Raw genomic sequence first — 24,550 nt, forward strand, 5'->3', positions numbered from 1 at the left:
CCGATCGCGGAATGATGACCGAGCAACGCGATTAATAAATTTGGGAAGGGAAATAGAGAATCCAACCCCACAGCTCCCACTTCCTCAACTCTGCAACTCTTTACTCCAACAACTAGTGGTTTTGCGCATACTCAGCTCTGCAAATTCATAATTGCCACATTTTTGAATAAGGAATAGGGATCCAGAGACTGATTTTTGGCGGTTGCCACTCTCCGTCTCGATGGCGCCTTCATTCGTTACCATCGATAACACCCCAGACTTCGATTTCACGCCTCAACCACAGCCCACCAAGAAGGCAGTCGGCTCCACTACCCGCACGCTCCTCATAGCGCCTCCTTCCATTGCCAGCCATGAGGAAAAGCTCCACGGCGTTCTCGCTGTCCACGACCGCTCCGTCACCGACCTCCAAATGCTCGACCGCATCTCCGCGGGCCTCGCTAGACTGCCCCTCGCAACATACGACCTGATCATTATCCTCACCGACGTCGACGGAACGCGCAGCGAGTCCGGAAAGTTGCTGAGCCGGGATGTATACAGCAGCCTTGTGCAATCGCTTAAGGCGGGCGGAAAACTGCAGTCCCAGGACGGCACATTCGGACAGTCCACGACCAGTGGCGAATATACTGAAGCTATTCTTGCTGGGTTGGTGGCCAATAGCGCTGGGGGGATGATGAAGCCGGATTACAGCGCTAGCGAAGCAGTACCGCTACGCTTCGGACGGAACAAGAAGAAGGACGCTGTGTCGGATGCAGGCCCTCCAGCGACGATAGTAACACTGAAGCGGAAGAGTGTGGAAATTACTCCTAGCCAAGCCAAACCAAATGGTGTGGGGTTCGTGGACTTCAGCGACGATTTTGGAGAGGAGATCACAGGCGAGGATGAGGACGACGATGATCTAATTGACGAGGACACCCTGCTGACAGAGGAAGACCTGAACAGCATGGTTGTTATCCGTATGTCTCCCACCCCTTTGCTTCCTACTGCAGATTACTAACATCTTATAGCACCGGAGTGCGTCCCACGAGTCGGCAAGCGCCGTCGCGCATGCAAGGACTGCTCATGCGGCCTAGCAGAGAAGCTCTTAGCTGAAGACGCGGCGAGGCGCACTTCTGCCGACGATAAGCTCAAGGCGCTCAAGCTCGATTCCTCGGACCTGGCGGAGTTTGACTTCACCGTTCAAGGCACGGTTGGGTCGTGTGGAAGCTGCAGTCTTGGAGATGCCTTCCGGTGTGACGGCTGCCCGTACATTGGAATGCCAGCCTTCAAGCCTGGAGACGAGGTCAGGTTGCTTAATAATGATGTCCAGTTGTAAACGCTGGCGATGCGAGGCGCTTGGAGTTTGAGGCTATATGCCCACGGTTGGTATGGAAGCCTGGTTGGCTGGTTCCTGGGTAGATGGGTGGCTGCTTTTTATAGCTTGGTTTTACATTGAAGTTATATGATCGAGCAAGCACGTTGCAGCAAATCGCTTATCGAAGACTCCATAGAATTAAGAGCGTTATTGACCAATATCTCTACCATGTCAGTAGCCCTATGTAGTGACACTGAGTAGGCCAATAGTAATAGCCCTCCCACGCTGCCTGTTGGTTTATAGACTAGTATACACCTTCACTGCTCTTGGGCCGTCAATCTCATTCTAGGAAAAGGGGGTGGCGTGAAATATTCAAATTCAGCGCCTTCTATACATCTATATGACTTGGCCAAACAAAATGGTATCCAGGAACGCCAAGCAATGCATCCTACATGCGCTAGCTGCCCATATAAACTCATCCCCACAATATCTACCACCGATCACCCCATCCATCATCATCACCCGCCTCTTCCGGCTTCGTATCAATAACCTTCTTCACCACAGGCTTCGCCGGCGCTGCCGCGCTCACCTTCCTCGACCCAGCGCCCAACACATTAGGCCTCGCGCCTGCACTCCCCGGCTTCGCAAGCCCCTTCGGCAATGGCTTCGAGCCAGTCTTCTTACCCGCCTGCGCCGCTAGCCAGCCCGCAAAGTCTGGCTCACCGTCATCCTCGAATGGTTTTGCTGAAACTGTAGGCTTAGCAGGAGCCTTGGGTTGCTCATCCACAGCGTCCTTGAACGCCATCTCATCGTCATCCATGTCGCCCCAGGCCTCGAAGTCGTCCTCACTCGCGTCGCCCGCATCTTGGAAGTAATCTGCGGCGTTGGAGGCGGAGGCGAAGGACGTGTAGGTGCGGGTTGAGGTTGGTGGAGGGGATGTGATGGCTTGGCGGTGGAGGGCGGATGCTGAGGCCGAGGCACGAACGGGAACGCTTACTGCTCTCGTCTCTAGTGTTGGAGGGGGGAGGGCGAGGGTACTGGCGGAGGAAGAAGATGGCTCGATGTCGCCCGCTGCTGTGGAGATTTTATTCGTGAATGAGGAAATTGCCCAGCCGGTCCATGACGCAGCTTCGCTGGGTTGGGGTGTGCCCATGCGAGGGGTAGTGGAGTTGGAGTTCGAGCGGCCGGCGTCCGAAGCTGGCGGTGGGAGGACGGTGTCTTGCATCTGACTCGCTGCCTTGCGGACTTGTCTGAGGTAAGTATCTACACTCTTGTTCGCCTGGTCTCGCACCAATTTCTCTTTATCTAGTAATAGCGGGCACACAGCGGGTAAAATCTTTCCCGCTATATCTTCATCGGTGAAACAATCGGCAGTGGCCGTTAGTGCTTGTAAAGCGGCGTTTCGGGCATGCACGAATGGATCCCGTAGCGACCGCGTGAAAGCTGCGATGAGAACTTTTGAGCGAGTCGACACACCGAGGGAGCGGGCAATCTTCCCGAGACAGATTGTTGTGTTGGTGCGGATACCAGGTTGCTCATCGTTGGAGGTACGAGCGAGCTGCTTGAGGAGATCTGAGTTAATCGTACGGTCAGATAACTTAGTTATTATAGTGAGAACAGCTTTGACGGTTTGCTCGCGAATAAGGGGGGCGACATCGGTGAAACCAGTAACCTATCTCGATTAGTACAATGGTCATTCAAATTCTCATGAAGCCATACCATCTGCGGGTAGATTTTGTCGTTAACAATTTTTTGAGGTAGGCGGTCGATCATAACAGGTAGATTGTCCAAAAGGCAGACTCGAATAGCCCGATCGGGACTCTGGAAAAGCCGCACTACGGCTGGAGTTACTTTGGCGTCGAAATCCCCATCTGTTAGCTTCTGGGCGATTTTCATGACGACGCTGAAGACCTTCGGGCCACCTCCACCAAATTCCACTGATTTTAACAGCTCGGGGAGGATTTTCATCTTGAAGTATTCTTCCGGGAAATCATCTGACAGTTGGTCTAAATCGCTGTTGGAAAGTCAGTGAGGGACTCAGATATTGGAGAGCTGGGAAAAAGTACCTCAAAAACACTTCTCTCTCATTCTCGGATTTCATTCCAATGCTGTCAACTCCCTCAGTCAGTTTGATCAGAGGGGTATCCAAAAATCCTCCATCCCTTCGACCTTGATCTAAGAAATGCGCGACACTAGATCTAGACTTTGGGTTTGCATTTACGAGTCGTTTGTAGCTCGGTTGCATGTTCGAAGGGATGCCCTTCGTTTGGCCGACCTGGTCGGAGCCAAGGAAATCACCCTTGAAGGTTTCAATTAACAGTATACCGAAGTTGTATGCGTCGAGGGCCGTTGCTGGATTCTTTTTAATGGTTTCCCAGCCTGATTTGGCCAGCTCAGGAGGCATGTACCGGGCCGATTCGGGCACAAGGCTTCCATATCTGTATATTACTGCTTCGTCATCTTTTAGACTGCTCAGCACCTCAAAACCACCCAGTTTCCATTCTCCACTCTCGCTGGTATATACGGACGCGGCTTTGAGGCTCCCATGTATCGAGGAGGCATCGTCGTTGATGAACTTGACGGTTTGCGCTATACTAAAAAGTCCCCATTTTATAGTCTCCTCACTCATGCTCTTCCGCTTTATGTGCCATCGCAATGGTATCAAGCGCTCCGTGGCAACGTATATGTATGATTCGGTCTCAACTGTGTCAAGCACTTTTATGACGCCTGGGTGTCGAAGTGTCCGCAGTTTCTTGACGGCATTTCTTGCCAGAGGCAGTAGTGATTTGTTTGCGGGCACATCAAAAGAAAATATGCTGCAGTTCGAGCCCTCTTCCTGAAATTGTGGTCAGTATATAACTCTCAAAGACCTGGAGCTGACTTACTCTTCGTGTACCGTTATATAGTGTCCATATCGAGTCGTCGACGTCTACACGATCTCCAAAGCTGTATGGAAAAGGAGGCCCCCCAGAAATCGCCGAGGCGACAGCGGATTTTAAGAAATCCATTGACTACTGTAGCTACTGTATGTTGTCTGCGCTCGACAATATTCTGTGTTCAGTGTCCTCTTCACATGGAATCGGCCTTATGGAGCCCCTCTCGGACCACTGGCATAACAAGCTAGTCCCATAATAGCAGCGGATAGTAATGGCAGTATTTTAGTTAGCGCCAACCTTAATTGTAATGTTTCACTCCCATCACATGCTGTGCTTCCCCTTTGTAACGACAACCCTCTTGACTTTTTTGCTGCAGAGAGCCCAAAGGCTCACGTTTTTTTTGTCTGTTTTTTTTTTCTGTTTTTATTATAACAGCGTCTGATTTAGTTGTTTTATTTCATGCATAGCGATATATTGAAAGACCTAATATCACTGTCCCTAACATCGAACGACCAACCACCAACCCGTTTGTCAAGAAGGTCCGACATTTCGTAGCCATCTGGCACCTCATGACAGAATATACTGTGTTTGTCGACCATAGCCACTTACTAGCGGACTGAACATTGATGTGATTACTAACGTTGGGATCACCAAAGCAGATGGTTATTTCCAGCCTTTAACTGGCCCTGCAACTTGGCAGAGCGGAAACGATAAGCCACAAGATTATACGGTATGTGTAGTGTTTTATCGTGTCAATCATCTTTCCATTAACCGCTATTGGTGATGACCAACCTGGTAAAAGGTCAGACTGCGAGGAGTTCTTCTGGTTTCGGCTTCCTCCAACATCAGGTGTGCACAAGGCTGAGGATCCGTTGCAACATCGTATCTATGCTGTCTAGGCGCGTCCTTCAACAAATGGCAAGACTATGTTTCACAGAAGTTAGTGAATTCATAGTGAAGTTGGAGGATACATCAAAATGACTGTATTCAGGAGCTCTCTATCTGCAAACAAGTGATTTAGAGCCAAAGGCATGGTGTAAAGTGGGTGTTATCAAACTACGGACGGCGGGCGTTGGGCTAGCATAAGTTTATAGCGACGATCTGAGGTCGTTGCCTTGGTGTTAAAAGGGTTGGAGCCGCTGAACTCGCAGAATGCTGACTATAATAACTGAAAAGACCTGAAATAGCACCCATTGCAATTATTTTCCAACGCTACCTGGGAGAATCACTGCTAATGTTGCTTCTAGTACCTCCTTGGGCAGTTATTGGATCCCGACGTGGTTCTGTTGCCACATGCAACCAGGACCTTTTCATTCAAACTCTCGGACAGAGTATACAATGATGGCTACCGGAAAGGGTTCATCAGCTAATCCTGACGACAAGCCACTATATGGAAGAAGGTGCATTGTTAGCACTTGCAATAAACCCAGTCCTGCAGGAGGACAGTTCGAATAAAGTGTGTACCTCTTGCAAACAAGCCGCGGAGTACGCAACATCCAAGTTGAAAGCGAGGAGGTTGAAACCGAAAAAGTCCGAAAGTAACCTCTGGACGCCGCGATCCGACGTCAGTACTATGAATGGTAGCGGTAGTGATACCATGAGACGTCGGAACTTTTCACCGCTGACGCCTACGGCGGGGCTTAATGACGGAGGCAAGAAGCGAAAACTCAACGATTCACACAGTGTGGCACGATATCGAAACTGGCGAAATCCTAAGTCGCAAAAGGTTGGAGGCGTTGCTGAAGGAAATACTGAGTTAGATTTTGCGAGCCAGAAGTCCAATGGAGGGCCTATAGGCCACCAGAGGTTGCATATGTCATCTGAACACATGGGAAACTTGAACGTTTCGAGGGATAAAGACGGCAGGAGAACGGAAATTGTGCCTCTGGAACCCATGATAACAAGATCGGGCAGCATTATTAATTCCGACGCAGCCAAGTCAACTTGAATTTATGCCACTGAGCTAGCTACCCCGCCACCATTCAACCCACCATTTGAGTCGACCTTGCAAGATATACAGATTCTGCATTCGAAGCCGAGTTTTTCAGAGGGCCGCATCCCCCCTCCAGAGCCGAAAAATGGACCTCTCAAGAACTCTGTCAACCCTCCTATACAAGAGGCGGTTCTTCCCGCGCGCCTGAAGGCTCGCTTCTTGTGCCAGAGGGCCCTCATGTACCAGAGGAATTTTTTTTTCTATCAGATGACAACCTTTCTCTGTTAGAGGGCCCCCTTCTAGCATTCTATAGACAATGTATCTACGGATAGCACAAACCCGAGTCCTGAGAACAATACAAGAGCAGAGGTGACCAGCCTACAAACCATTCATCCATGCTCGAGTCAACGTTCCTGCCGATATTGCTTTGACGCAGCCAACAAAATCCCCGGAGATTCTTTCAGATGACCGAGACTTTACGGACTATGGGATTGTGCAATTTCAGCAGTCCGTGCCTTTTATCGGAGCGTGTCCCTATTCGATCGAACCGACCCCGAACCCGAATTCGGTCCAAGCTAGGCGCTCCAACAAATCTCTTGGCACAGAGCCCAACTCACAAGGCTTCTATGATATGCTCTCGAAATACCGCGATTCGGACGAGGGGTCTGTGACATCAACACTCTATGACATGCGTACTGAAGATCCATCATATATATCCATCCAAGCCAAGATCGCTGCGAGAGGAGGCAGGAAGGGGCAATTCGGCGAAGTATACAGTAGACTGGATGTGGACTCGACGTGGAGCAAACATCAAAACCAACCATGGAAGATCAATCCTGCTGGGCTAGACCGCCATGATCTGCCACTACAAAAGGTATTCGGGTAATTCAATGCAAAAGACATGGTACCTACGGTGGTGGAGGGTGAGTTATATCTCACCCAACGTGAAGAATATGAAGGACCCCGACGGACATGGCGTTATGGCGATGGCGGGGCTGGGAAAGGACAGGGATACCCAGAGGCGCAGGCTGGGGCATGGAGACATTTGGCGAAAGCGGCGATATCGTAAAGCGATATGTGGACCGGGTCACCCGCATGGCTGAAACACAGAATACTGAGCTCCTTATTCTCCGTAAGCAGCTACAAGAGAAAGAAGAATTGCTCCAAGCACGAAAGGCTCATATGAGAGGCAAAAGGGTCAGATTGGAAGGCACGTTCGTGTATAGTACACAAGATGTGTTAGATGTTGCGCGAGAGGTCGAGACTAAGCCGGTTGCAAAACGACCTCGTGGGCGCCCACGCAAGCGCCCTGTTGAGGAAGTTGAGGAGGAAGAGGATGTAGAGGTACAACCCATCGTTAGCATCGGATAATGAGTTGGTTGATTATGTAGCACGGTCGGATTTACTGTCGCATTAGGCCATATGGCGCATTAGGCCATACACTACGTTATACCCTTTCATTTGATATTTATTGTTAGCCAATTAAGGCTAACAAGGCGGAATATTGGTCCCAGCGTGTCCTGACTTATAATCCCCTGAGTTGAATGACACTCTTTCCATGGCTATTTTTGCTGGAGTTTCATAGGAATATAACTCAAGGCTGAATTACTGCATCATAAGTACATTCGCATGCAACATGGACCGACGAGAGCTAGTTATTGGCGAGGATGAGCTTCATTGGGTCATAGTCTAAGCTCTTCATCTTCAGCCCATCTCTTTGGTTTCTCGCTGCCTCAACCAGTTTCACCAGACTTGCTGAGCCCTGGAAGTGTTGACCGCTCCGCACATGTTAATCGCTGCTGCCCCTTCTCTTTATTCTTAGTCTCATACGTCAGCTCCTCAACCCGCCACCAGTCAAAGTTAGTAGTGGGGATAGTTAGCAAGTGCAGCTTCCTTTTCAGCCGCTTGTTTCTCAAGTACAGCACTCCTCCTCTTCGTTGCCACAGTGATGATTTCGATTGACTTCTTCCGATGCTCTCTACTTGAATGGGTCAGTTGGGGGTTTATCATCCTATCGATAACCTCTTTGTTGATCGAAGGGCGAGTCAGTGACCCCTTGCTTGGAGGATTATCAGCCCACATGTAATCACTCAGGCCAGGACGCTTGGGACGGACGGGCACTGTGGCACTCAAAATGGCTGAAACGGGGTCTAGGGGAGTGTAAGTATCAGGTGCTTTTGGTTCATCCGCCCATTTTGAAGATGCCAGCCCGTTCGTAGCCTTGGTAGGCAGGGGCTTCTCTGAAAAGAAGTTGGATGCACCGCTGTCCATGGGAGAAGGCCGAGTGGTATTGCTGGGGACAAAATTGGCTTTGCTGGGGTCCAAATTGACTTTGCCGGTAGCAGCATTTGTTTTGACGGGGGTAGTATTAGTTTTGATTGGGGCAGCCTTGGTTGTGCTGGGAGCAACATTCTCATCGTTCGTCTCGGAAGGACTAGCCCATTTTGAGTCCACCAGTCCTCCGAGCACCTTTATAACCTTTGGTTTTTGCAGCAACACATTGGTATCATTGGTATCCTTGACAACGAACTGGCGGATCTCGCCGGGGAAAGCGCTCTTATCCACTGTCAAAGCTCTACCTCTGAGCTGCAATAGCTCGGAGGCATCGTATTGTACAAAAGTGATTTCTGGCTTCTTCGAGTCTCCCATAGTCTCTAGACTACCAGAAACATTCTCAGCGGGTTCAGAAACACCTTGGGGCTCACCGGTTACACTGCCTGGGCTGCCAATCTGCTCAGTTTGCGTGAAAACCTCCTCGGGATTAGATTGATCGTATTCGGAGACACTTCCCGATACATCCTGCTGGCCTAGATCACTTGAAGTGGGCGCATCTCGTCTGACTATCTCAGCAGCGGCGCCTTCGAGAATCAAGCGAATGGATTCATTTTCAAGGCCCTTTCGGAACGAGGGGCCCTGGGTCTTCCAGTATGTGTTGATTGATTCTTTGGTCACAGGCTCATCCGAAGCATACACAGATGATGCCATGCCCCGACCATCTGGGACCACACCACTGGCAATAGTTTCCACGAGATCTGCCCTCTCCTTGGCCATTCCTTTCCTCGTGACTTCTACAATCATGTTGAAGACTGCATTTGCATTATCTTCCAGGGTCCACATGTCTTGCATATAGCCTGAGGGTGGCTCTTCCACTATAACTTCAGTGGATGTGGCTGTGGACACCCAGCCGTCATTATCTAAGGAGATAAGATCACAGAAGATAAGGTCCTCATCATTGTCTTTGCTTGGTATGACCCTAGTATTATCAGGCGCAATGCTCTTGGGCACCTTGGGAGTTGAATTAATGTGAAGGGGTTTGTTGGGCTTCGAAATCGGAGCCACTGGTTCGGTGGTTGGTTGTCCCGTGGCAGGTGGTTTAGCGACTGGTGATTTGGTGGCGGGTGGTTTAATGTCTGGTTGTCTGGCAGTTGCTTGCCCACTGGCTGGTTGTTTAGTGGTTGGTGGTTTAGGGGGCAGTTGTCTGGTAGATGGTTGTCTCTTCGTTGGTTGTCCGATGGTTGGCTGAGGTTGGGTATTCTCAACCCTTTTAGCACTTGGGAAAAAGGACTCTGGGGTTGCCAAAGACAACAATGGAGAAGAATTGCGTTGTATAGGCCTCTGTTGCGGGGGTCTCCTTTGTGTGGTCTTCTGCGGTGTGGTTGTCTGTTGCTTCGTTTGTCCAGAAGAAACGTTCTTGGCTTGTGGACTATTGTTCAAACCATGAACAAAATGGCCGTTAGTTGTACCAGCACGGCCATTATTGCCGCCTCCTCCGCCACCTCGTCCTCCACGGAGAACTGACGACGGATCCGAGTATCGGAGTAGGTTGGCAATTTCCTCAATGGGAGCTCTGTTCCTTCTGTTGCTGTATTCAAAGTTAGCAGATCAAAGGTGATGTTGTCAAACAAAGACTCACCTCTGTCCAGTAAGCCCACCACCCCTTGAACTACCACTGGTGTGACTACCACCATTATGACCACCCCGGGCACCTCTTGAATCGCCTCCAGCTCGGTTGGAATATCCAGCAAGACTTGCTTGCATACGGAGACGATGTGACTGGCCGCTTCCCAAGTCATCCAACAAGAGAGCACCTTGATCCACATCATCGGGTTTGAAAGCTGTTCGATCTTGTCAGTTGCTAGATTTGGTGTGTAGTCTGAAAATGACCTCACATTTCCACATGTTGATCTCATTCCCATATTTGCTGGTAATCTTCTTAATCTCCTTTGTGGGGGGTTTCGCCAGGGAAGCTCTGACAGCTGTGTTGACATTTCTTCTATCCTTTGGGTTGTCTTCCAAGGAAAGGTCATTTATTCTGCCAATACCAAGTTCTTCCTAGATTAGGAGAATATTAGCATGTGTATGACAAACAAAATGCATGTTATCTTCGTGGTGAGCTTGGAGAGTCACTAGATAATACCATCATTGCGTCCAAGAGAAACTGGGGTGGGTTATCGCCATATTTGGAGCCTCCCGGTGGCTCAAGTGCATTCTCCATGATGTCGAGATTTGTCCTAGGTTCCTGGAATACTTCCAGACCTTATCGCCTCCTACACGGTATACAGGCTCTGAGTTCTGTGTTTAGTTGCAAAGTCGAAGGTAGTTGGTATCTCTGGTCCTGCACGTCAACTGATGCCTCTACGTTCGCAGAGGGTGCTGGTAAATACACAGAAAACAAAAATATTGATGATGAATGAAAACTGAAGTAATTCCACTCCATCAGGCTGCAAGAAGCACAATGAGACCTCATAGCTACAAGAGTTTTGGAGGCTACTTCCCATTGCGTTGATACTCATCGTTGTGAAGCCCAGAGAGAGGTAAACACAGGATATGAGAACAAGGCAAGAACGACAGCTTCGCTGCCAAGACCGATCTGGGCAAATGCATGCTCTGAAGTTACATGGGAAGCAACCGGAAGCAGATAAAAATGAACTCTGGCAAACATACCTTGGATTTGGAAGTTCAGTGACTACACGTTGTGAATGTAATCTCCGTGATGGTAGGTGAATTTGATTTCGTGAGAGCTTCATCAGAAGGTACACTCTACACGTACCTCAAATTTAGGCGGTCCGTGCACGGGGTAAGGCAACATTCTGCAACCAATCAGCGTCGCAACAAAGGCCTTGACCATAAAAAAGCTTAAACCAGTGTCAGGATCGTCCCCTGTTGCCCCGGAAAAAGTTATAGGAACGCCGAGACCGCAGCTGCGTTCAAGCTGTTTCGCCATACATTCCTCCACAGAATTCATATCACCACCATGACCTCTGGCCGGCTATTGCAGAGCAGCAGGTCTGCCCTGCAGGTAAGCCAAATATCTCCTCCGTAATTGCCGGTATAACTTTTAACCTAACCAATGCCCAGGTGTCCTGTCCCTCACGATTGTCCCGAACCCGCGGCTTTGCGTCTGTCAACAATGCGACCTCCCAAGAACTTGATGTTTCATCGCGAACACCGCCATACCCCAAGCTTCTGAAGAGGCTGGCTGAGGTGCGCCGTGTGCTTGGAGCTGAGCGCGCCCTCACACTGTCGGAGAAGATCCTGTACTCCCATCTCGACAACCCGGAGGAGTCCCTCCTTACAGGAACCGACAATGGCTTGAATATTCGTGGCAATGCCAACCTTAAGCTGAAGCCTGACAGAGTCGCTATGCAGGATGCATCTGCTCAGATGGCACTTCTTCAATTCATGACGTGCAAACTGCCTTCCACTGCCGTGCCAGCCAGTATTCACTGCGACCATATGATTGTGGGTCAGAGGGGTGCGGATGTTGATCTGCCAGAGTCCATCAAGGGCAATAAGGAGGTCTTTGACTTTTTAGAGTCGGCGTCGAAGAAGTACGGTATTGAGTTCTGGCCACCGGGAGCTGGTATCATTCACCAGACTGTGTTGGAAAACTATGCGGCCCCTGGCCTGATGATGCTTGGAACGGATAGCCACACACCAAACGGTGGTGGACTTGGAGCAATCGCAATTGGTGTGGGTGGTGCCGACGCCGTGGATGCTCTTGTTGATGCGCCTTGGGAGTTGAAGGCACCAAAGGTTCTCGGTGTGCGCCTGGAAGGCCAACTCAGTGGCTGGGCATCGCCAAAGGACGTCATCATGCATCTGGCTGGCAAACTTACTGTCAGGGGTGGAACTGGATTCATCATCGAATACCACGGCCCTGGCGTTGATACGCTAAGCTGCACAGGCATGGCTACCATCTGCAACATGGGTGCCGAGGTTGGAGCGACAACTTCCCTCTTCCCATTCTCCCAGCGAATGGTGCCATATCTCGAGTCGACGCACCGAGCTTCTATTGCCCGTCAAGCAAGGATGATCGCCTCGTTCCCATCAGCTCGCAACCTGCTGTCCCCTGATGAGAATGCTAACTACGACCAAGTTATTACAATCAACCTTTCCGAACTGGAGCCATATGTGAATGGTCCCTTCACACCTGATCTTTCAACGCCTATTTCGCAATTCGCTGCCACCTCCGAAGCCAATGGCTGGCCCAAGAAGGTCTCGGCAGGCCTCATTGGGTCGTGCACAAACTCTTCATATGAAGACATGACCCGCGCTGAGGATCTCGTCAAGCAGGCCGCCGCAGCTGGTCTCACCCCAAGCGTTCCGTTTTTCATAACTCCTGGGACTGAGCAGATTCGCGCCACTCTCGAGCGTGACTCCACCCTCTCCACCTTCGAGGAATCCGGGGGTGTTGTTCTTGCCAATGCATGCGGACCCTGTATCGGACAGTGGAAGCGTACCGCAACTGAGGAAGTTCCACTCCCCACTAAGGGCGAGCAGAATGCCATATTCACCTCCTACAACCGCAATTTCCGCGGCCGCAACGATGGAAACCCGGATACCATGAATTTCCTCGCATCCCCCGAGATTGTCACCGCGATGGCTTACGGCGGATCCACATCCTTCAACCCCCTCACCGACTCCATCACCACCCCCTCTGGCGCCGAATTCAGGTTCTCGGCTCCCTTCGGCTCCGAGCTCCCACAGTCTGGCTTCGAGACCGGAAACCCCGACTTCCAGCCTATTACCGGTGCTCCCAGCCCCGAGACCCCCGTCGTCGTATCCCCCACATCCGACCGCCTTGCCCTGCTCGAGCCCTTCGCACCGTTCCCCGAGGGTAACCTGAAGGGCCTCCGCGTCCTCTACAAGGTCACCGGCAAGTGCACCACCGACACGATCTCCGCGGCCGGCCCGTGGCTGAAATACAAGGGCCATCTCCCCAACATCTCCGCCAACACCCTCATCACCGCCGTCAACAAGGCGACCGGCGAGGTCAACGTCGCTTACGATGTCGACGGCTCCACCAGCGGTATCCCAGAGCTTGGTGAGAGGTGGAGGAGCCAGGGCGTTGAGTGGCTCGTTGTTGCTGAGAGCAACTACGGCGAGGGTTCCGCACGTGAGCACGCTGCTCTGCAGCCGCGTTACCTTGGTGGCCGTGTCATCCTCTCCAAGAGCTTCGCGCGTATCCATGAGACCAACCTGAAGAAGCAGGGTGTTGTGCCGTTGACGTTTGCGAACGAGGCGGACTACGATGCGATTGATGCATGTGACGAGGTTGAGACCGTGGGGTTGTACGAGATGTTGAATAATGGGGGTCAGGGTGAGGTGAGCCTGAAGGTTACCAAGCCCAGTGGAAAGGAGTTTGTGATTGAGACGAAGCATACTTTCAGCCCTGATCAGGCTAGCTTCGTTATCGCTGGCAGTGCGTTGAACCTTTTGGCTAAGGCTGCCGCGGAGAAGTCTGCTTAGAGGGATTTTGAAATAAAAAAGGGGCATTAGATGTGTTTTTGGCTCTTGGAGCGGTATGCGCCGTATATGTAGTTTATAGGATGTTGGTATAAAGTGGAATCATTTATTCCGAAATTTTAAAGTTAAAACTACAATTCTTCCGCAATATTCAGAGATCAATAGCACATGAAGTAGTTTTAAGCTGTTTCAAGGTATTTCCTACCCTAGAGTCTAATAGGACCAACAATTCATCCCTGCCGCCCTGGCCCTTGACCTCTATCATCCTCCATCCATCTCGGATCTCAATTCAATGGCTTGATAAAAGCTGGCTTGAATGGCATAATTTGAATCTACAAAGTTAGCAAGCTCCTGGTTTCCTCAGGTGCTACATACCTTTTCAAAATCCCAAACCTCTCCCTTCGCATAGACATCGTTCTTGAGCTCCACCATCACCTCTTCCTTCGTTGTTGCGTGCGCGATGAAACAGGATCCGTTAATTTTCAATGGCTCTCCCTCTTTTGGCGGCTCATCGAGAGTAGCGCCTATGGATTCTTTAGTATCAAAACTTAAACCGCGATTGAGGTAAAAAGACAAAGCTAAACCAACTTACCCCCCACCTTCCAAAACCCCTCCTCAACCTTCGGCGTAACATTCTTCAAATGATCACTTCCCCCCACCATTAGCCTCCCATCCTCTCAAAAATCACGGGAAACAGACACCTACCTCCTAACCGCCATCCTCGCCTCCAGCTTCCTTGGCTGATCAGGCACGATAACCAGCCAATCACACTTCACAGGCGCCAAGGACGCCATAGCTCTCAGCTGACGCGCTTTTGATTTCGGGAGCGAGGGTCGGAGGGGTCCGATGCTGGCGAGACCGGGAAGCGTCTTGAGAGTTAGTTGGGGAAGACGCGCGGGTGGCATTGCGGGGGGGGAGTGGTGGGATGGGCAGAGGGTGAGTTGGCGGTTATCGGCGTTTTAGGTGGGGGGCTTAGCGTTTGGTGGGGGAGGGATGGATGACAAAGCGGTGGTGGGATTAAGTTAGTTAAGTTAACTTAAGGTTGTTTGTTGACGAAGTGTTGTGCAACGTGTGCTATTATGAACAGTTTACCATGGTATACGTCCAAGATATTGTAGGAGTCTCTTTATTTTCTGTTATCTAGTCCGAGTGTAGCTTCCATCATCATTCTTTTTGTCCTGAGCCAAAACAATTCTCAAGCCCATCTGACTGTACTGCCCAAATATACACACGACCAATATCGACCTCTCCTGTTTTCGACCGTGTCAGCCTCGTCTCGTCAGCCTTGCCACCTCGGCAGGTGACACGACCCAGCACAACGCACGATAATGCAATATTGTCGACTCTTTAACCCTAGAGCCACTATGGATGGGTGAAATATCCATAGCTCTCTGAAACCAATGAAATCTATATTGGTAGGTGGTCCATATCCGTAGATAGCTTCCCATATGTCATCGTGGGTGGCAAAAGGCGGTGAGACAATTGGTGGGTGTCATGGGGTTTCTGACATGATAATAGGCTGGCTCACACACGGGAGGATCGCATCGCAAGAAACCATCATCACATCTTCCTGTAATATGTCTTCTATTCTCGACATAAAAGGGTGAGTCGCCCATATGGGACGAACTCCAACTCTGGGATCTTCCTCCGTAGCGTATCATCCCTTGCCCTCCCATCAATCATAGCGCCAACCAACCCCAACCCAGCGCATGTGATACTCGTAGCCACAACCGCGAAAACGCCGATGACGATAGTTGAACGCCCGTGACCAAGTACTGCAAAGCAAATCACCGTACCTGAAAATGCAGAAAAATTCCCACTCGGTTGCTCTCTCTCTCAAATGAATTCGTAACGTTAACGTCATGAGATGCCTCAGCATCAAATTAATAAAACACCACCTCGTAATCAAAGTCGCGGCGCAAAATATGCATGCAAAGAGCCTCGTTGCTCCTCCCTATTTCCCTTCACCCCGTATTGTAGGTATATAAACCGGATTATCCTCATGCCGTGTCTACCTTAGTCTCTGGTGAGATGTGCCGCGTGCCAGTTTATTGGTTTACCAAGGTCCCACACGCACTGGAAGGTTGGTGCCATATGTGCCTGAGAAGAGCTGGTTCCGGATCGAATTCGGATCATTGCTTGAGTTCATGTTCGTGTTCGAGGATCCGTTCGCTCCGCCACAGTACAAATTTGAGCCTAGTGCGTTGACAGCTGCCTGCATCTGCCCGCCACTCATGGCATTGTGTTTCTGAAGTTTCTGATCCCACCCTCCGTTATGTAGTTGGATCCCTCCTCCACGCTTGCTTGCTTCGCTTATGACCCGTGCCCAGGCCCGTGATATCTCGTCGTATGCATTATCTTTGTGGTGGTTGTGGCTCGAGCTTTCCCAGTCGGGTAGTTGGTGGACTATGTTAGTGACGCTGTCGAGAAAGTCCAGAGACGTGGTGACTTGTGTTTCATGTGGAGGAAGGTAGTGAGGGACGAAATCGCTGATAGCGTCAATCAGTTGGGTAAGTTGGATTCGAACGCGATTATATGCGTAATCGCTTCCAGTATTGCCACCGAACGGAAAGGCTTGTCGTAAACGCTCCTGGTACTGCTCGAGGACGCCAATAGTAGATGCAACAGATGGGCGTGGTGCTGATGTAACGACTTCCTGTCCGATTTCAGGGTGGCGTTCGCATATTGTTTGCAGGACGTTCCTCAGCGAGTCCGCATCGAGGGTTTCGAGGAGGCGAGGCAGTTCGAGCGGTCGGCCTATGACTTCGTTGTTTCTGATCTTCTTCGATGGGCGAGCGATGTGGCGGGATGATATTGCGGGAGACGTAAGAGGAGAGACAGACATGTCTTCGTCGAGAGATCGAGGATCTAGGTCATCGTCGGCTTTTCGCTTGCGGGCGGACATTCTGGGAGAGAGGTGGGTGGCTACAAGTCGATGACGGTCGTTAGCTACTGATGCAGTGTCGGAATATATTCAAAGAGGACGGATACATACGTGATATTGACGGAGATCGTCTCGGGGAGTTGTGGTGATGGGGAAAGAAAGTCGGATGTTGCTGCAGCAAAATGTTCATGATCGCTGGACCGATCGTAACTATTTCAGAAGCTTGGAGGGAATACCAGAGTCCCCGACTATGAAACACGTAGGGGCCGAAGGCGTAAGACAGAGAAGAACTGTGAAGTGTCGTAGATGGAGGACAACGATGTTGGTGGGAGGGTTTTTGTTAGGTTGAAGTCCCAAGGTCATTCAAGCTTGACGGTCGTCCGTTGCTAGCACTCGCTAGTTGTTGCTATCGAGGGAACCAACCTCGGGCTGACTCTCCATGGACCACCCCAACCCATAAACCATTACAGCACAACGATGAACGAACGTCATTTATGGGAAAAAAAAAACAATTATAGAGGCGTCGCTACGTTCAAAAGGCAGCATTTACAAATATTACGCGAATACAAGAGAACATTTCGTCGAATAGCAGGGCCTAGAGCTCATTACACGTGCATTTTAAGAACATAAGTAACTTATGTGAATTTGAGAATTAAATTATAGGGTCGCAACTATCGAGTACGCCTGGCAATACATATATGGGCTTGCTTCCAAACCCTCCACCGACTATTTGATACAATCCCCATCCATCTAAATAGCCTTTAAAACCCCCAAAAAAAAAAAACCCGTACCCCCAGGGTGTCACATCTCATCCGCTTTCCTCAGACTCTGCAGCAATCCGCAATTCATACGCAATATCAAAGCATTCAGCTAGAAGTTCGTTGACACTGGCTTGGCCCTCTGGGATATCTCCGTTGATCGTGAATTTGCCATCAACCTTCATGTTATCAATGGAGTTTAACTAGATATAGTCAGCAGATGATCGATAAGAAGCTGAAGTGGGTAGGTTTACCTTCATACTGTAGGGATACAGCTCTCGGGGCGAGCTCACACCTCCCATTTCCCTAACCTCAACCAAACATCGCCTAAGTGTTTGGAGTTGATTGTATATAGGTTGGAGAGCTTCTGAGACCGGCTCCGAAGACACCATTAGGTAATATATGTAACCATAACTCCTGCGGATCAGGTACAGTAATGTTCGCTGCACATATAATTCTGCTGGTTTGCCTCCACTATCAAGGAAGTTTCCATTGACTCGTGCTTCATCAATCCGATCTAGTTGGCGTTGGTAGTCATAGAGATCGGTTTCTCGCAATGACCATGCTTGGGTCAGAGAGAGCTTCTCCAGTTCGTTACGGATATTGACTAAAATGTCGTAGGTCGGCTTGAAGTTCTCGGGTATCACGCCCTTATGTTCCATAACCACGTCCGCCCATTCTAAAATCCGCGTGAGGAGTTCATTGATCTCGGCGTCTCCTGCCGGAATCTCGTTTGGTGTAATCACGAAATGCCCATCTACCTGCTGTGCCTTAATCTCTTCCAACTGATCTTTAAACTTCTTTACTTCCGAGTTCGAGAACTTAGATTTTGTGTTGGCGAGCGAGATGCATCGCAGGATGGAAATACACTTTTGGTGTATCTCAGCCAAACCCGGGTCGAGGCGCTTGAGCCTCTCTTGGAGGCTGCTACATGCTTCTCGACAGAGCGACGTTCGGTTTCCAAGTAAAGTAACTAAGCGATCAGAATGGACGCCCTCGGAATTCTGGATTATATTATCGAGTGATTCGAGAGTTTGCGCCACATGGTCGAGGTCTTTCGCGGAGTAGAGTTTGGTTTCGGTGAGGTGATCAAGCAGCCTCTTGATGGTGGACGTCAAGGCGTATGCTGCCGGTGCCTCGTTGTTTTTCCCAATAGTCATAAAGAATAAGGATAATAGTTGGAAGCAGCCATCTAGTACACGGTCGACTAAGAAATACAGTCAGTACTGCTTTGGGGCACTTATGACGGAATGCAACGCCAAAACCTCTGTTCTGCTCATGAGGCCGGTCTTCTCGGACGGCATTCAATTTTTGTACTTGCTCCACAATCTTATCATATAGAGGAACAACTGTCGAAGACTTGATATATGTAGTTCGGTCTCTCTTCAATAGGTCCAAATCGGCTCGTATCAACATTAATTCATCCAGAATTAGCTGTTCTCTTGGGTCCGTCGGTATGTTCATTACCGGAGTGTCAGCCATGTTGATGGTGCATGGATGACCGTGGGATGCAGGAGTAGTATCGGTATGTGAGTATGGGATTTGTAAATCAGATTTATTGTCGAGCTGATGTATTCAGTGTTGCAGCATGTCCAGAGTGACATGGGGTGAGCGGGGAATAGTCAAATATCGCGCTATATCGAAATCGGCCAAGCGCACAATGGTCCCAAGCACTCGGCATTGTAGCCAATCACAGTCACCTTGTAGATGTGGATCTCCGATTAGGGCATTCGCCGCACAGATTTCAGATCTTGAAGCGAAACGCAAGATAAACCTGTCACTCGCATCAGTACATCGACAAAATAACATTCTGTCAGTGAGTGCCACGACTTATTCGGTTTTATCTCTGAGATATATTCTAATTCCAGCAGTCGCAGATCTTCACAATGTCGAACGCCGAGCTCGCAACCTCCTACGCCGCTTTGATCCTCGCCGATGATGGTGTCGATATCACTGTATGACCCCACCGACCCTGCTTGGACGCGAAATGAAGCGCAAAATGGGAAAAGGACAACCACTAACAGATTGTAAAGGCCGAGAAGCTTCAAACTCTGATCACCGCCGCAAAGGTTGCCGATGTCGAGCCAATCTGGACCTCTCTGTTCGCCAAGGTGCGCACACCACAATCTATACACGTATGAGGAGGAGCAGTATGAACTGACATGACCGACTAGGCCCTTGAGGGAAAAGATGTTAAGGACCTGCTCCTGAACGTCGGTTCGGGCGGTGGCGCACCCGCTGCTGGCGGTGCTGCCGCTGGCGGTGCCGCTGCTGCATCTGAGGATGCCCCAGCTGAGGAGAAGGAAGAGGGTACGAGATCCCAAGTTACCACTCGTTTCCGAACTGAGCTAATGAATTTACAGAGAAGGAGGAGTCCGACGAGGATATGGGCTTCGGTCTTTTCGACTAAGCGGTTTCCGGGAGTCTCTGTCTGTACTTACCTTGCATGGCCACGGTTTTCACGGTGCAATATCTGGCTGGACGGGCGGCCTCTATAGAATGAGAACGCTTACATGACATATTGGTTCCAAGTTCTACAAGTGATTTTCCTGAATGCACTGTGAATACTTCGGCCTGCAAATTCGAAAGCGAAGGATATTTATATGGCGCAGCTATAACTCCTGGCACGACTGTTGGATTTGTGAATGAAGCGTTTTTGCGATTGTGCTCCAGATCCTACCGCTTGGAACAAGACGAAAGAACTAGTGCTGAAGCTTGGTTGGAGTCGGATGGAATGCTCAAAGCATCCTCAATTCTCCATGGTGGGAATGGCAAACTATAAAAAGCTGGACAGACTCTGACTACTCAATGCAATTGTTTTCAAAACTTGTCAAAACTCAGTGACTCCGAAGCATCCGTAATACGTCAGTGAGCTTGGGAGAGCCATGTCTTACACATGCATGAATATATTTGAACCCCAATCCATGGCAGCTTTTACAGCACTAGATTGTGCTTCAGCAATCTTTCTCAGTCCGAGCTGGTTCTATTTCTCTTCTTCTAGTTATCTCGGAGTCTAAAATCCCCAAATTATGAGTCTAGAACTTGGCTACAAGTTAAAGCAAGTAATACTAGCTTCAGGCAGTTTTGTGGCTGACAATGGATATCACGTGACTGGTTTAGTAGTTTGTAACACTTTACCCAGGAACGCGTCTACTTATGGTACAATCATGACCGCGTTATCAACGCTCCATCCCATCACATCCATCACCAAGAACATATCACACCCAAGATGTTCTCCACACTCCCTCCTTCTTCCCACCACGCATTCCAGTCATCACACTATGCACCAGTAACACCATCGCCGCTTTCATCCTCGCCTTTACGCGCATCACCCAATCGCGATGACATCTTCAGCTTCGACATGGCAAGCCTAACGCCGCCACAGACGAACCAGACGGAGCGAAGTAGCGAGGGTGCATATTCTGCGCGACAGACAAAGAAGAACCCCTTGATTCACAGGAACGACAATGACAATGGGCGGGAAACACGACGGAAGTTGTTCTTACGACGCGTGAGGCAGGACAACGAAGATAAGAGATGGGAGAAGAGGGGTGGCGATGATGAGGTACGAACATTCTTGGAGGGTATATGTTTGGCAAATTGAATACTAACCTTGTTGCTATAGATTATGCGCACTATCTGGATTGCGGAGCAGAAGCGACGAGAAGAGAAACGAGCAAGAGATGCTCAAGCCTGGGCTGGCATTGATGAGGAGGACTTGGACGAGGGCCAATCGACGGAGATTGGAAAAGTCAATCCCTCTCAAGATGAAGAAATGGTCGATGAGGTTGCACAACAGGAAGACGCCGAGATGGAGGCTATGTTATCGATGCTTGACGCGGAGTCGTGGGATCCACCTCCGAATCAAAGGAACCAGCACGATGACAATAATACACCATACGGTAGCGACGACGACGAGTACGACCAGTTGTTCATGGAGATCGGCTTTGATGAAACGGGTGGTAACCCAGCCTCACCTCCCGTACAAAGTGGACGAGAGGCGGACCAGGATATGATGGACATGAGCTAGAGCAGCACGTGTGTCTAGCTTACACATCGGAAGAGTTAAGCATATCTGTAATTGGCGTTCGGGGCATAGCATGTTGGGACAGGCGCGGCAGGATATCCACCGGGGAGTATATTCGCGTTTCTGTAATTTCGAGTACTACTACAGGATGATAATAAGACTTTACTATTATGTGACTAGATGATTCTCCTATATATATCATTGTTGAGGACAACCTTCGTCTGGTGGTGCACCAAATGCTTCCTGTGCCGAAGCCATATCTCCTACTAGATCCGACGGGGGCGAGCCAGCGGCTTGCATCTATAGCTTGTCAGTAAGTTGTTAAAAGCGGAAATCCTGCCTCCACTTACCAACTGCATCAGCCCCACAATATATTCTCTGTCGGTCGGGCTGGCGTCTGTGTATGTCGGCTCTTCGAACTTCTTAACTATTTCCGCGACAACCTTCTGCTGTTCTTCATAGCGCTTGAGGTCTTCCTTGCTAGTGGCTGCCTTGTTCTTCTCCATCCAAGCAGGGAACTTGTCATGTAGTTCCTTCATGGGTTCGTAGAGGATATCCTTGTTTGTCAATTGCTCCATCATCCCCAGTAGCATCTTCGAGAAGTCTTCCTCGCCACCCTCGCCGCCGAGGCCGCTAGATTGCATCTGCTTCATCAACTCGGCTAGAATGTCATCGGTGTCTTCTTCTTTGCACGCTGCCGTAGCTTGCTCCCCTGAGGCCTGGATCTTCTCCATGGTCTTCCTAATAGTGTCTTGGAAAGATTCCTCCGCCGTTGAAGGCGCCGCAGATTTCGCAGACTGCTGGTAAGCTCCAGCAGCGTCAGGATGAGCCCCAAAATCACCAGGTCCTTCTCCACCTTCCGTAGCGATCTTGCTCATCATCTCCTTGAACTGGGCTGCGAGTTCTGGCTGGTACTAGTTAGCGAAAGCCATTGACAATCATATATCGGTCCTTACGTTTGAATTCATGCCGCCCAAAAGATTGGCCATATCAGCTTGTAAATGCTTTGCAAAGTCTTCCTCCGACATGCCATTAAGATCAGCCATCTCATCGGAGGCGGCCCCAGCTGTGGATTTCTCTGGTTTGGGGGCCTCGGTGGTTGCAGGTTTAGACTCGGTCTTAGTCGGGGAGAATTCGTCGAGCATGTCTAGAATAAATATGTCAGTTACAGGAAATCAAAATGCCTTGGGCTTTCTGAGTAGGTACCGTCTAGGTCGTCGAGGTCGTCTTCCTCTGGATCTGGCGCATCCTCAAAAGATTCGGGCTCAACAGCCTTTGGCGGGGTAACTTCTTTGGCATCTTGCGTAGTTTCTATAGTCGTGTCTCTAACTATGGTTTCCACGGTATCTGGGGTTGCCTTGACGTCGCCGTCAATATTGCCCGCTTTTGTCGCCATGTTCAGAGCGGGCCTGTGAAGCGTGGTTTATTTAGATGTCTGGCTCGTGAGAGCGGGGTTCGACAGTAACGAATTCGTAGGAGAGGATATTGTTGCTGGCCTTGGCCTGCGCGATCGTTGAAGTGAACTGTAATGAGTGGCAAACAGTTTATGGGGATCTAGACATGAAGTAGTTTCCAGAACCCGAAATTAGAGGCCGCGGCTGTTGATGCGCCGGGCTAACACCAAGGCTGCACATACCCGATTTAACTTTCGTGGGGCTGCGACCAATTTCCGCTGACTTCCCGTTGTCACTTCACATCTCCAAATCGCACGACTCTCGCCACAACTTCTCTACCATATTTAACACCTCTTGACGCAACAACGTAAACTACAGAAGGGCCCATACCCCTTCGACGAACTCCAGGTTGCAAGGCGCAGGCCCCATTTCAAAGCAAGCTTGGTGAAATCCTAAGAACGGGAACTTCTGTTCAGGTGAACTTCAGCCTTCAAGATGGCTTTGTGTCAGAATCGCCTCCAAGAGGAGAGGTACGGGATTTAGAGCAATACTATTCACTATTAAAGCTAATATTTGTCTTCAGAAAGCAGTGGCGACGTGACCATCCATTCGGTTTCTACGCAAAGCCCCAGCGCAATTCGCAAGGCTTACTCGACCTTAAGAACTGGGAGTGCGGTATTCCTGGAAAAGACAAGACTCTGTGGGAAGGCGGTCTATTCAAACTGAGCGTTATATTCCCAGATGGTGAGCGCACTCGAGTAGCCCATCATCAATAAGTATACTAACCTTCGCGCAGAATACCCAACGAAGCCACCAAAGTGTAAGACACGAGCACTTCCCTTGCGCAAGCGCTGAGCTAACAAGACCAGGCAAATTCACTCCTCCGCTCTTTCACCCAAATGTCTACCCCTCAGGAACCGTGTGCTTGTCGATCTTGAACGAAGAGGAAGGGTGGAAGCCAGCCATCACAATCAAGCAGATACTGTTAGGTGTCCAAGATCTCCTCGACGATCCAAACCCCGAGTCGCCAGCTCAAGCGGATGCATACAACCTGTTCAAGAAGGATAAGGCGGCTTATGAGGCCAAGGTCAAGAGGATTGTTCGGGAGAACCCTGCGCCGTAGATGCACATCAGGACACGACGTTAAGATTGGGTTTGGGTGTTAGGGCTGGCAGTTTACGGAAGGGATTCCATGGGCGTTTACGGATTTGCGAATAAGGCTGGATTGCTAGTTTAGGCGCTGGGCAGCATGTCGCATCGTCGTGGAAGAGGAAAATGGCAGCATTTCAAGCATGATGGCTCACGAGTCCTTATCTTTGTGGTTTGGCATGAAGAGCAGCACCAGCGATTGTTATGCATGACATCTCGGGAAACGGTTGTCTCATTCGACTGATCTGTGACGGGGCGCCTTCATTACTGGAGCCGATTTGGGGATAGCATATGGCAGATAGTCGGTGAAACCAGGTGTTATCTAGTCAAGTTGATAGGTAATTCATTGGTTGGCTGTCGTCGCATCTTGTGACCCTTTCAGACATGTTGGTTTCTGTCAATGCCATCACTGTATATGTTACGGACTGAGACGTTTGGGGCCAGGTTACTCTACTACATACAATAAATAGCATTATAATACTCGAGTAT

The 24,550-nt window shown here is 49.9% G+C and overlaps 12 protein-coding genes across 12 annotated transcripts; 6 read left to right on the forward strand and 6 right to left on the reverse strand.

Moving 5' to 3' along the window:
• The first annotated feature begins 24 nt into the window (after window positions 1-24).
• On the forward strand, window positions 25-1,520 carry DRE2 (electron carrier). The gene has a single exon (XM_024467648.1). It carries the CDS (start codon window positions 221-223, stop codon window positions 992-994), a length of 774 nt encoding a protein of 257 aa, XP_024324837.1. The 5' UTR covers window positions 25-220; the 3' UTR covers window positions 995-1,520.
• Window positions 1,521-4,299, reverse strand: VC83_04012 (uncharacterized protein; the record flags this gene model as incomplete). The annotated part of the gene is made up of 4 exons (XM_024467649.1): window positions 1,521-2,963; window positions 3,011-3,305; window positions 3,358-4,127; window positions 4,177-4,299. The coding sequence occupies 4 exons, from the start codon at window positions 4,297-4,299 to the stop codon at window positions 1,782-1,784; spliced, it is 2,370 nt and encodes a 789-aa protein (XP_024324834.1). The 3' UTR covers window positions 1,521-1,781.
• A 1,258-nt stretch (window positions 4,300-5,557) lies between these two features.
• On the forward strand, window positions 5,558-7,471 carry VC83_04013 (uncharacterized protein; the record flags this gene model as incomplete). Its single annotated transcript, XM_024467650.1, has 3 exons — window positions 5,558-6,046; window positions 6,537-6,982; window positions 7,120-7,471. The coding sequence occupies 3 exons, from the start codon at window positions 5,558-5,560 to the stop codon at window positions 7,469-7,471; spliced, it is 1,287 nt and encodes a 428-aa protein (XP_024324835.1).
• A 489-nt stretch (window positions 7,472-7,960) lies between these two features.
• On the reverse strand, window positions 7,961-10,595 carry VC83_04014 (uncharacterized protein; the record flags this gene model as incomplete). The annotated part of the gene is made up of 4 exons (XM_024467651.1): window positions 7,961-9,962; window positions 10,014-10,215; window positions 10,270-10,432; window positions 10,518-10,595. The coding sequence occupies 4 exons, from the start codon at window positions 10,593-10,595 to the stop codon at window positions 7,961-7,963; spliced, it is 2,445 nt and encodes an 814-aa protein (XP_024324832.1).
• Window positions 10,596-11,354: 759 nt separating this feature from the next.
• ACO2 (aconitate hydratase) lies at window positions 11,355-13,852 on the forward strand (the record flags this gene model as incomplete). Its single annotated transcript, XM_024467652.1, has 2 exons — window positions 11,355-11,399; window positions 11,459-13,852. The coding sequence occupies 2 exons, from the start codon at window positions 11,355-11,357 to the stop codon at window positions 13,850-13,852; spliced, it is 2,439 nt and encodes an 812-aa protein (XP_024324833.1).
• Window positions 13,853-13,940: 88 nt separating this feature from the next.
• Window positions 13,941-14,777, reverse strand: VC83_04016 (uncharacterized protein). Its single transcript, XM_024467653.1, has 4 exons — window positions 14,555-14,777; window positions 14,442-14,497; window positions 14,225-14,373; window positions 13,941-14,181 (listed from the first exon to the last, which is right to left on the reverse strand). The coding sequence occupies exons 1-4, from the start codon at window positions 14,752-14,754 to the stop codon at window positions 14,134-14,136; spliced, it is 453 nt and encodes a 150-aa protein (XP_024324830.1). The 5' UTR covers window positions 14,755-14,777; the 3' UTR covers window positions 13,941-14,133.
• A 1,128-nt stretch (window positions 14,778-15,905) lies between these two features.
• On the reverse strand, window positions 15,906-16,923 carry STS1 (protein DBF8; the record flags this gene model as incomplete). Its single annotated transcript, XM_024467654.1, has 2 exons — window positions 15,906-16,774; window positions 16,845-16,923. The coding sequence occupies 2 exons, from the start codon at window positions 16,921-16,923 to the stop codon at window positions 15,906-15,908; spliced, it is 948 nt and encodes a 315-aa protein (XP_024324831.1).
• Window positions 16,924-17,541: 618 nt separating this feature from the next.
• On the reverse strand, window positions 17,542-18,973 carry VC83_04018 (uncharacterized protein; the record flags this gene model as incomplete). Its single annotated transcript, XM_024467655.1, has 3 exons — window positions 17,542-17,694; window positions 17,746-18,698; window positions 18,757-18,973. The coding sequence occupies 3 exons, from the start codon at window positions 18,971-18,973 to the stop codon at window positions 17,542-17,544; spliced, it is 1,323 nt and encodes a 440-aa protein (XP_024324828.1).
• Window positions 18,974-19,377: 404 nt separating this feature from the next.
• On the forward strand, window positions 19,378-20,306 carry VC83_04019 (uncharacterized protein; the record flags this gene model as incomplete). Its single annotated transcript, XM_024467656.1, has 4 exons — window positions 19,378-19,446; window positions 19,525-19,602; window positions 19,666-19,801; window positions 19,855-20,306. The coding sequence occupies 4 exons, from the start codon at window positions 19,378-19,380 to the stop codon at window positions 19,899-19,901; spliced, it is 330 nt and encodes a 109-aa protein (XP_024324829.1). The 3' UTR covers window positions 19,902-20,306.
• A 414-nt stretch (window positions 20,307-20,720) lies between these two features.
• On the forward strand, window positions 20,721-21,521 carry VC83_04020 (uncharacterized protein; the record flags this gene model as incomplete). The annotated part of the gene is made up of 2 exons (XM_024467657.1): window positions 20,721-21,056; window positions 21,117-21,521. The coding sequence occupies 2 exons, from the start codon at window positions 20,721-20,723 to the stop codon at window positions 21,519-21,521; spliced, it is 741 nt and encodes a 246-aa protein (XP_024325085.1).
• A 195-nt stretch (window positions 21,522-21,716) lies between these two features.
• PEX19 (Peroxisome chaperone and import receptor) lies at window positions 21,717-22,914 on the reverse strand (the record flags this gene model as incomplete). The annotated part of the gene is made up of 4 exons (XM_024467658.1): window positions 21,717-21,818; window positions 21,869-22,426; window positions 22,475-22,665; window positions 22,725-22,914. 4 exons carry the CDS (start codon window positions 22,912-22,914, stop codon window positions 21,717-21,719), a joined length of 1,041 nt encoding a protein of 346 aa, XP_024325084.1.
• A 493-nt stretch (window positions 22,915-23,407) lies between these two features.
• Window positions 23,408-24,035, forward strand: UBC9 (E2 SUMO-conjugating protein ubc9; the record flags this gene model as incomplete). The annotated part of the gene is made up of 4 exons (XM_024467659.1): window positions 23,408-23,442; window positions 23,496-23,656; window positions 23,709-23,732; window positions 23,782-24,035. The coding sequence occupies 4 exons, from the start codon at window positions 23,408-23,410 to the stop codon at window positions 24,033-24,035; spliced, it is 474 nt and encodes a 157-aa protein (XP_024325083.1).
• Window positions 24,036-24,550: the final 515 nt, after the last annotated feature.

This window comes from Pseudogymnoascus destructans (assembly GCF_001641265.1).
Source record: "Pseudogymnoascus destructans isolate 20631-21 unplaced genomic scaffold scaffold_8, whole genome shotgun sequence".
Lineage (NCBI taxonomy): Eukaryota > Fungi > Ascomycota > Leotiomycetes > Thelebolales > Thelebolaceae > Pseudogymnoascus > Pseudogymnoascus destructans.

Bases quoted from the DNA above. Each gene is read 5' to 3' on its own strand.
- DRE2 (XM_024467648.1), top strand. From the start codon at position 221: ATGGCGCCTTCATTCGTTACCATCGATAACACCCCAGACTTCGATTTC.
- VC83_04016 (XM_024467653.1), bottom strand. From the start codon at position 14,754: ATGCCACCCGCGCGTCTTCCCCAACTAACTCTCAAGACGCTTCCCGGT. The intron at 14,374-14,441 runs GTAAGTTGGTTT...AAGAATCCATAG, and splicing joins GGGGTTTTGGAAGGTGGGGG to GCGCTACTCTCGATGAGCCG. The intron at 14,182-14,224 runs GTATGTAGCACC...CTAACTTTGTAG, and splicing joins AGGTTTGGGATTTTGAAAAG to ATTCAAATTATGCCATTCAA.